This window comes from Brassica rapa, chromosome A09, assembly GCF_000309985.2.
Source record: "Brassica rapa cultivar Chiifu-401-42 chromosome A09, CAAS_Brap_v3.01, whole genome shotgun sequence".
NCBI lineage: Eukaryota > Viridiplantae > Streptophyta > Magnoliopsida > Brassicales > Brassicaceae > Brassica > Brassica rapa.
In genome coordinates this window covers 44,960,598-44,970,965 of record NC_024803.2, presented here as the reverse complement: position 1 = coordinate 44,970,965, position 10,368 = coordinate 44,960,598, and the positions used below count along the sequence as shown (strand labels likewise).

The 10,368-nt window shown below is 38.3% G+C and overlaps 3 protein-coding genes, 1 non-coding gene and 1 pseudogene across 7 annotated transcripts; 1 reads left to right on the top strand and 4 right to left on the bottom strand.

Moving 5' to 3' along the window:
* Positions 1-123: 123 nt before the first annotated feature.
* CENH3 (histone H3-like centromeric protein HTR12) lies at positions 124-4,772 on the bottom strand. 4 transcript variants are annotated; one of them, XM_033278207.1, is made up of 11 exons: positions 2,757-4,766; positions 1,924-2,493; positions 1,708-1,817; positions 1,574-1,620; positions 1,447-1,492; positions 1,315-1,352; positions 1,200-1,239; positions 982-1,097; positions 657-734; positions 483-558; positions 124-391 (listed from the first exon to the last, which is right to left on the bottom strand). In XM_033278207.1, exons 3-11 carry the CDS (start codon positions 1,757-1,759, stop codon positions 336-338), a joined length of 549 nt encoding a protein of 182 aa, XP_033134098.1. In that variant the 5' UTR covers positions 1,760-1,817; positions 1,924-2,493; positions 2,757-4,766; the 3' UTR covers positions 124-335.
* Positions 4,773-5,099: 327 nt separating this feature from the next.
* LOC103843785 (pathogenesis-related protein 1A-like) lies at positions 5,100-6,076 on the bottom strand. The gene has a single exon (XM_033280062.1). The coding sequence runs from the start codon at positions 5,998-6,000 to the stop codon at positions 5,269-5,271; it is 732 nt and encodes a 243-aa protein (XP_033135953.1). The 5' UTR covers positions 6,001-6,076; the 3' UTR covers positions 5,100-5,268.
* A 96-nt stretch (positions 6,077-6,172) lies between these two features.
* Positions 6,173-7,749, bottom strand: LOC103843784 (cyclic pyranopterin monophosphate synthase, mitochondrial). Its single transcript, XM_009120557.3, has 3 exons — positions 7,439-7,749; positions 6,698-7,352; positions 6,173-6,396 (listed from the first exon to the last, which is right to left on the bottom strand). Exons 1-2 carry the CDS (start codon positions 7,556-7,558, stop codon positions 6,732-6,734), a joined length of 741 nt encoding a protein of 246 aa, XP_009118805.1. The 5' UTR covers positions 7,559-7,749; the 3' UTR covers positions 6,173-6,396; positions 6,698-6,731.
* On the bottom strand, positions 7,601-9,429 carry LOC103843857 (annotated as a pseudogene).
* Positions 9,430-9,791: 362 nt separating this feature from the next.
* On the top strand, positions 9,792-9,863 carry TRNAQ-CUG. The gene has a single exon. It is a non-coding gene; the product is annotated as a tRNA-Gln (tRNA).
* The last annotated feature ends 505 nt before the right edge of the window (positions 9,864-10,368 follow it).

The window sequence follows — 10,368 nt, the reverse complement described above, 5'->3', positions numbered from 1 at the left end:
AATCAAATAGCAGGTCTAGCAGATGCGTGTGTTTTTAATTAAGCCCTCTCTAAACACATGTCTTTACAAATCTTACTCTAAATTTTCTTTCTTTTAGTCATAGCCCTTTCTAAGACTGAGATATTGAGAAAGCAGATATGTTTCAATCTCAATGGAAACTATCAATTCCAAGGAAAAGCATATAAGATAGTAAACAAGGAGGGATAAGTTTTACAGCCTAAGATATTGAATCAAGCAGTTATGTTTCAAAAGAAAGTGTCAGTCAGATCACAAATCACAAGACATAAGGAGTGAACAAAGTTATACAACCTGCGAAATAATGTAGTAGTAGTCAATCACAATGGCCTGCCTTTTCCTCCAAGACGGCGTGCAAGCTCAAAATCTTTTCTCACTGATATGAAGAGAAGCAGATATGGATGAGGCAATGTTCTAAATAAGGGAGACTGAAAATGGTTTTCCTTATTTTGGGAAGGAGTACTTACTTAGAGTAACACGTCTTGCGTGGATAGCGCAGAGCATCGCATCAGAGAAGAGGCCAACTAGGAAATCTTCAGCCGCCTGCCCCCGCCCACCAAAAGAAATATAAAAAAAAAAGGATCAGTATAAATTAGACATCAAGTGGAAAACAGGAAACAAAAGAGGGAAGGAGTAGGTACCTCTTGAATAGCCATAAGAGCTTCAGCAGTCCAACGGGTAACATCGGGAGGGGCAAAGATCTGGGTGACACTTCTCACCTGGTTAGGTAGAACAACAATGTTGCAATTAGTAAAAAAGGGAAGTTCCATATCACTAGTGTCGAGTCATGTTAAGCAGGCAAGCATATGATAGGAAGAACGATAATTTGGGATAGTATTAGTTACTGTAGTTTCAGAAATCACCATAATGGTTGCTTTAAATTCTATATCAGTATGTTCACTTGCAGAGTCATTGAAAACAAGTAGCAGAATGTATGAATAACAAAGTTAATTACAGATGACTTACTTCTCGGATGAAACTAGCGGCAGGGATAAGAAGTTTGGTGGTCTTCTGGAAATGGCGAATCTCTCTGAGGGCAACGGTTCCAGGCTTGTAACGGAATGTCTTCTTCTTGTTGGAACCTACAAAGACAGACGGACATAATAAGAAGAAATGCAAATAGACAAGTCCTGAGAGAGAGAGAGAGAGTATCCAAAATAGAGATTTTAAAATCTGTCACTAACTTTTAGGCATAGCTTGTTTAGTTCGCTTAGTCCCTCCTTTCTTCACAAAACCAAAACCAAAACAGATGAGAGAGAGCAGTTTGTTGATAAAGAAGCAAATGAAAATGTAACTTACTTTTCTACCGGCGGTGGTGGTTGCTGGTGGAGTTGCTGCTGCAATTGAGTCACGTCGCAACGAAAAGGAAGATAGAGATGAAAAAAAGGAGGATTCAATGGATATCAACAAAAACGTGTTAGAAAGACTCACTCTGTTGAGCTTCACCACCTTGGCTGCCTCCTCTTCTCGTCGGGGTCTACACATTTCAATAGATTCGTCAACAACAGTAACGAGATTGCGTCGAAACCTAACTCAGAAAAAAAAAGAGATGACGTACCGCACTCGGACCTGCCGCCGCCGCCGCCGAAGATGAAGCAGTCGCATCTACAAATTTCAGATGCCAAATTAGGGTTTAACCTAGAAAATAAATAATATCAATAAGGCAAAGAGAGAGAGAGAGAGAGAGAGTACTAGTTGGATTGCGATCTCGGGCCCTGGAAGCGAAATGTTTCGTTCTCGCCATTGATTTGATTTCACTTACTGCCGCCGGAGGAATCGCACCGTAAAAGATAGATAAATCCCTTAGAAATAATTTATCAAAAACTTGGGTTAGACAACAAAATGAGAGATTGATTATTTGGAAAAAGCGGAGGGGAGGGAGAGATTTTATTTGTTTTCCCGCTTCACCTTCAATTTTTTTATTTTCAAATCCTTTTGCTTTCTTTCACACCAACGCTTCTTTTCGTGCACACACACACAAACGAGGCATGAATGGTCCGGTCCTCCTACTTTTTAACACGCCCTCTCACTCAGAGGGTTTGCTGTCCAGATATTTGAGTTGTTTGTCTAAGGGAAATTAAACTATCTAAAACCGCAAAAAAAAACCAGAAATGGGCAAACCTCTAAACCAGTTTCAAACCGGGTTCAGTTATTAAATGTAAAATTTTGAGTTTCATTTAACAATTAATTTTATTTTATAAACTATTTTTCTTTTCATCTATCAATAAATAATATATTGGGATTTTAGATATATGGTTTTCAATTTTTTTTTTTTAAAATGTGATAAGCCATCACAACATATTTAGGCCTACGAGTACAAACAAAAAACTTCCCTCAAAGCAAGAGAATACATAGCTTTTACAATCGTTGATCTTTACTCCGTTCTTCAGCCATTCTCTTATTGATCTCATGTGCTGCATTGAAAATCCCCATAGTTGGTTGGTTACACACAAAGCACTTCTTGTTCTTCATGTGATGCTGCATCATTAATATAACACAAAACTCTTTAGTTTCTACAAACAAAACACACAGATAGAATCATCATAATTTTTTTAAAAAATATTAAATTAATCCAAAAAAAAAAGTTGTTTTACATAAATTACATTGGAATTTGATTTTTTCATAAGATCAAAACTAAACATTTAAGAAGCTATCGTGTTCCAAACCAGAAGGTTAGGCCACCCGATTGTGTCTGGTAACAGAATCATCATAATTAACTCTTAATAAATTCATCATCATACCTTTAAAGCACAATGCTCACAGAAGTAATGCTTGCAATTTGGTGACAACTGGATCAACAAAAGGCTCTCTGAATATGAAACAAGCAAATAGCAATGCATCTTCGTCTTCCTCACTTTTAGCATCATCATCATCTTCAACTCCCATAGCTTTATTTCTCTTCCTAACTTTCTCAGCTTCTTCCCACTCTTTCTCTATCTGCCATCCCGGTTTGTAATCTCCACGGTCATGCAAGAACTTGCAATGATCTCCATATCCACAGTATCTTGTTTCTTTGTAAACAGAAAAAAAAATAAATGGAAGACTACAAACCGGGAAAAGATGAGAAGCACAAAGAAAACTATCTAAAATTATTTTGGAAAAAGTTTATTTGGATGAAATTTTTTATTTTTTGTAATGTATGCAGATACATCCACAAAACTGATTTTTTGTTTTAGTTGAGATTCCAGACTTTTTTTAAGTTTAAAATTTTAGATTTTCACATATTTAGTCAAAAGCCAAAAACAAATATAACCTTAATTAACATTACATAAACACTCACTAATATCAATGTGTGTGGCATGTGGCCAATGCCTCTTTGCTAACAACAAGGAATGGCTCTCAGTCTATGTAATGATGGTAAAACTACGAACTTCAAGTCATCCCCTCAAACTCTCGTCTCTCCTATTTACACACATCGAAACCTATAACAAAAATATTGTTTATAACAGGTAAGCCAGAAGAAACTAGAGTATGAGAAATGAGTTTTCAGAGGTATAGTTGCAAGTGGAAGGGCTTTTATAATCGAATTTAAGACCGATGCCTACAAGGTTAGGTGGGATGTGGAAGGAAGCCATGATATATGGAGAAAGAACTATTATGAGATTATTGAAGAAGTAGACCGAGAGAATGAAGATAAGAGGCTAGGGACCGACAATGGCGATGGGAGAGATGTCGGGTCCAGGTCCACGGCGTAGAAGAAAATATATGGATGAGATTTTTATGGGATGTTTTAATTTAATTTTGTTGTCTTGTAATGAAACCCTAAATTTAGTCTCTTTTTTTTTTTTTGATCAAACATAAATTTTCATTCATACGAAAAGGTTTCATCCTCCACCAACGGAGGTTACAATCATCGAAGAGAGAGCTGACTTTGCTAGAGAGTCAGCCTCCTGATTACTTAAGCGAGGAACATGATAGAAAGAGATATCATCAAAATAAGAACCCTAAATTTAGTCTAATCTTGTCTTTAAATTCCAAAAAAAAAAAGTTGAAACTACAACACTTTTGGATTTCTGATTGGAATATTTTTCGAATTAGTAGTGTTGAAAAGGGAGTTTGAAAGAGTCTTGTGAGCCATACATACTGATACTACTAACTTGGTTTCTAAGAATAACTGAATATGGTACAATATTTGCACTCTTTGCTGTTTATATAGATGATTAGCTGGCAGATTCAAATTTCGACAGAAATCAAGACTGAAAGCGAGCCTTCAGGAGTTTAATTCATAAAAAGTAAGAAATTAGGACATATTTATATTAAAATTGTTCTCTTCCCATTTGGTTTCACTTTCCATTTGTTTATTAATGATTCATTGTGAAATACTATCTCAGTTTTTGAATAAGTATCACAATGACATTTTTCACACATATTAAAAAAGTTGCTGAAATATATGTAAATTATTATTAATTACACTCTTTAACCAACATTATTTGAGATAAATAAAATTATTTATAAAAACAATGCAGTTTGCAATTAATTTTCAACTGAAATTAAATACTCCCTCCGTTCGATTATACTTGACGTTTTTCAATTTTCACACAGTTTAAGAAGCTCTGCATAATACCTTTTATAACCTTTATTTAATGATACGTATGATTGTTGTTAGTCAAGTGTTGTTGTTGATCATTATTTAATGAAAGGACAATATAAGTCATTTTAAACTAAAAGCTACCTAGATAACTACAAACGTCATTTATTTAGGTAAAAGAAAAAATTCTAAAACGTCATCTAAAGAAAAACAGAGGGAGTATAATTTGCATTGGACTTGTAAAGTAACACTTTTTGTGTAACAAGAAAAAAATGTTAGAATGATACTCCCTCTGTTTTTAAAAGATGCATATTCTAGACTTTTCACATATATTAAGAAAATTCATTAAATATGCATTGTTTTTTGTAAATAACAATTTTCCATAACTTTTAGCCAATAGAAATTCAATAAACACCATTAATTTTTTTGAAACTTACAATTTTTCATAAAATCATACATTGAAAAGGTAAAAAATATATCTTTTTGAAACAATTTTTTTTTCTAGAACATGCATCTTTTAGGAATGGAGGGAGTACTTATTATGAAAGAGAGATAATATGTAAATTATTTTGTTTATTGAATCATTTTTAGATGATAATTCTTCTGAACAAACCCAAAGTTAGTTCATTCGAAAAAAATAAAAAGAATCAGAGCAAAAGAAAAATTAACAACTAAAAATAGATTATGCCGCCACCATACCATGTCCTCTCTTTCAAGCCATTAAGTTAAAATGGAGTAACGACCACCGCCGGTGGATCCTCCCGGACAAGACCAATCTGGTCTTCATAATTTCCAAACGGGTTCTCACCTTCGTAATTTCCAGGTGGATTATAAACGCAAATCGCATAAAGACCACCATTTGAGCAATCCACACGTGCACACCCAACCTTCGTGCTGTCTCTCCACACGATCTGCGTGTAGTGTCCACACATTTGTCCCGGCTCACACGTGTTAGCCTTCACGTCGTAAAACTTGTTCTCATCGGCCCACACTTTAACGATATTTATGGTCCTCCAGTTATTCTGTCCCGCCCAAAATATATTTTCTCCATACGGACCGTTGGAGTGAACAAGCCTACAGTCCCCAACACGCTGTCTGGCCCACCTACGCGCGTACGCCGCTAGTCTTCCGTCCCATCGTAACGGTGGTTCTCCCACGCGGGCTCGTATGAGGTTGTGTGCGTATAGAAACTGAATGCTCGCTCTGTTTACTTTGTTACGATGATGTCGTCTTCTCCTCCACCTGAACCTGAACGAGGATCGTTTCCCGGTTAACGATAGTGGTGATGATGAGGACAGGAAGCGAGTACTTGTCCCTGACGAAGAGTTAACGGCGATCTGTGTAGAAAGCTCGCTGTGATTAATTTGGCCCGTCACGGCCCAAAACTGAAGGAGGAATAACACAATGGCGGCGAATATGATAAAGGGAGCTCGTAATCCCCGTTTACGAAGCTCCATTTTTCAATAAAGAAAAATGCAACTTTTTTGACCGGAGAGTTGATTACTTAAATCTAGGTAAAAGTATAATTAACTCTACGGTAAAATTTGTGAGACAGAACGGATTAATAGGTAACTGTTTCTATTTATGAACGTTAAATATAAAATTATCCTTTTCAACTTTGCAAGTCAATCAAAGTCAACGCATGGTGAATATTGAATATCGGAATGCCATTAGGAATAAAAATGGTAGTTAAAACTACATTTAGGCAAAAAAATTTAAGGTCCAAGTGGTAAAAAATATACTTTATAAAGAGTTATCACACAAGTAGTACTTGACCGGTTGGTTCATCAACCAAATCTTTTTGAGACCGGTTTTCCTGGTCCAGGCAAGCCATGGCTTTGTCTACGCGTAATCTGTGATTGAAGAATTAGACATTAGGAGAAAAATCACAACTAGAGATCATACAAATGAAGAAAAGAACATAGTGATTAAAGGCTCAAATGTAAAAGAGACAAGAAGGCAAAAGCGCCACGACAAGAAACACTTCTTGCTTCATATATAGTCACAAATCATTACATGGTGGTGGCAAGAATCAATTTGCATACGGAAAGATTAAAGTTCCCACATGATAATCAAATAAATATTCCCTGACGGTCTACTTGTTTAATGATTCCTATATTATGATTTAATGTTCCCAAGATAAAGAAAACTAACCTCCATAGAGACGGAGACAAGTGTTGGGTTGTGTTCACTCGCCTCTAGACCAATACCCACTCTTTCCACCGGTTTTACGCTCAAGCCTCACATCTGTAATGCTGATATCTTTTGAAGCAGCCTTGCACATGTCGTAAACAGTTAACCCGGCAACTGACACAGCAGTCATAGCTTCCATCTCAACTCCGGTTTTGCCAGTGCAAGAAGCTTCTCCTTCAATGTCAACACTAAAATCCTCAGGGTTCAATCTCAAGTCAACACGAACATGCGTAAGTGCAATGTTATGACACAGTGGGATCAAACTGCTGGTTTGTTTAGCTCCGTTGATGCCAGCGATCTTGGCTACTCCGAGAACGTCTCCTTTCCCCATTTGATTGGCTAAGACCAAATCGAAAACTCTTTTGCCTAGAATGACTTTACAGCAAGCCAATGCGGTTCTCTTAGTATTGTCCTTTGAAGAAACATCCACCATCTGAGCTTCCCCGGAGACGCCGACATGGGTTAGCTTAGAGATATCTTCAGTAACCACTTTGGGAGGTTGTTCATATTGCCTAGAACTCTCCGGTTTTGAAGATTCCAGAGATCCAATACTGGAGTTCAACTCAGGGTAATCCATAGTCGCAGGAGGTTCAGCTCCAAAGATTGATTGCATTTCCTGAAACACCAATTGATCAAGGAATCAACTCAGGGTAATCTCAACACCAACGAAGATGTGTAGGTAATTACAGAGAGTAAGAAAACCTGATTCAGCTCATCTAGAACTCGGAGATTTATTTCATCTGAAACTTTACTGCTGAAAGCCCTTTTCGCCGGAGCCGGGAATCGACGGAGAAACATGGCGCGACGGAGCGTCGAAAACATTTTATTTCACGACAAGAGACAGAACCGAACGAGAGAGAGCGAGACATAAAGTAGGGTTCTACTAAACCGGAAAGAAAAGAGTAGCGAACCGTACATTTAAACCGAAATAACCGAAATTTGAGCCCTGGTACAATTTAAAAAAGTACTTAAACCGAAATGGAAATATAGCCCTGGTTATCCAACTGTACTATGTGATCGTGGCTTAGCTAACGCCCACAATGGTTTAGCCTTAGGCATAGTCATGCCATAAACTTCCAACGTATCTATATTTTCCGGCGAAGTCCAGTCAAAGCAATGGAAGAGCCGAGCCAAAGCCATTAGCACCATCGTCACACCTAACGGAGCTCCGGGGCACTTCCTCTTCCCCGCGCTAAACGGCAATATCTTATAATCCGCCCCGTGGCTTATCTCGACCCGTCCGCTTCCATCGACCGGCCAATGTCGTTCGGGCCTAAACTCGTCAGTGTCGTCCCATATCTTCGTGTTTCGACCCAACCCATGTGTGTTGATGAAGACTCGTGTCTTTGCGGGGATGTAGTAGCCGTTGACCGTCGTTGGTCGAACGAATTCGTGAGGGATCAAGAACGGTCCGACCGGATGCATTCGGAACGTCTCTCGTACCACGCAACGTAGATAGTTTAAATGGACTAGATCAGATTCATCGACCATCCGTTTCGATCCTACAATACTGTCGAGCTCCTCTTGAATTTTACGCATCACTCGTGGTTGCTTAATCACTTCAGCCATAGCCCATTCGTTCGTGACCGCAGACGTGTCGGTCGCAGCCGCTATCATGTCCTACTCAAATTACAAATATAAACGTAAAAAAAATTAAAAGACAGTCAAATATTAATTAACATAAACAAACGTAATGAGTTTGATGCATTAGTGAACTTAGTCATAAATCAATAACAAAACCTGAATGAGAGCTTTGATTTCAACGTCATCCATGTGTTCTTTCCCATTCTCACCAGGGAGAGATAGTAAAACATCAACAAAATCCATTTCTCCGTTATTATTTTTAGTATTATCTTCCCTTTCCCGTTTTGCTCTTCTGTGCTCGTCCATGATCTTCGTGTGAAACTTGTCCACACGCTTCTCTACGTCCTTCATTTCTTTCTCGCAGCCGTAGGGATCCACCCATCTCCAAAACGGCAAGTAGTCGCCTAAGTAAATAACACCCAACAGCCTAAACAGCTTATGAGTTATATGCATAAACTCTTGAGCTTCTTTTGGACCTACTACAGACCCTGGCCCAAAGAATTGCTTCCCTAGTAGCATCCGGGTCACATTGTTCATAGAGAAAGCACCCAATACTTCCCTAAGGTTTACGAGTTTTCCGCATTCTGCTCTTTTGTAGACATCTGCTATTAGGTAACAGGACTCTTCAGCCCTCTGGGCTGTAAAAGATTCGAGTCTTTTGGTTGTAAGTAGGTGTTCCATGCATATCCTCCTCATTCTTTTCCAATGCGGGCCCATTGGCGCTAAGGCTACATCCCCACATCCGTAAGCCAGGTGGACTGCGGCAAGTGTTTTAGGCCTCGATGAGAAAACATCATCTTGCCTGAAGAGAATCTCTCGGATGGTATCCGGATCATTCGTTGTGATGGCATCGACGTTTCCAAGCCGTACTTGTCACAGAGCCTAGCCATATCCCGGTGAGGTAAAGGACCCAATTGGAGAAGGTTGCCTAAAATAGGCCACCTTGGTGGGCCTGGAGGAAACTTTTGGGTTTTACATGCTGAAACTTTTAGCCATCTCCATAGGAGAACATTGAGAGAGAGAATAGCAAAGAGAGAAAAAGCCAACAATAAAATCATCTAATCTTATATTTTGTGTTCGATAGAAACTTTTCATTTGTTTACAGTCTTTGTTGTCTTAATATATAACAAATAATGAAAGACTCTTAGCTAAGTTTTTGTTAGAACTACCATTCACCCAACTTCCCGAATATTTAGATAAAAACTTTATCTCTTTCTTTGGTGTGTCACTTTGACAAACTGCATGCTATGTTCATGTTCTTTGAATCGGATTATTAGGACAGAATTAGCTCACGGAAGAGACATCGCATGATAAAAATTCATGTAAAACTGAGCGCAGACAGAAAATCAATATAATGTCAGAAAACTATTAGAAAGGTTGCAATTTTTGTCCTTGGAATTATCGAAACTGAAAGGAAATATGTAAAAATGACATTTGTTTAGTAAGAACAACTGAAGGCCAACTATGGAATGGTTCCATGGTCTAGCGGTTAGGACATTGGACTCTGAATCCAGTAACCCGAGTTCAAGTCCCGATGGAACCTTTTTCTTTTAACTAACTCTACTTCCATGGTCAAGCGGTTAGGACAAATGGTTTCATGGTCTAGCCACTTATTTCTACCTTCTTCTGTCTCCCCCAAAGGCTATTTATTTTATGCACCACCTGTGTCCGCGTGTTTCGGAAGGCACCCCTCTCTTTTTCAAGATCGTACCACAATAATCGGAACACTGTATATGTTTCACCATTAACATTTATATCATCAAAGGATAAATGAGGGGATAAGCATAACAAGTTAACATTTCTTTCTAATGGGACATATGGTCCACTTAAAGTCAGAATGGGCTGATGTATGGGTAAGCGTAATTCTATTTGTGTAAACTTGTTAAGCTAGATGGGTTTCCAACCTAAAACCAATTGGTGATAAGTGGAGTGACCCATCCATCTTATATATTGCTAAGGATCCCTTCCAATATCTGATGTGGGACATTTATCCCTAATACGCCCCCTCGAGATGATGGCTCTTTGAGCGTCAATTTCGGAATGTTCGG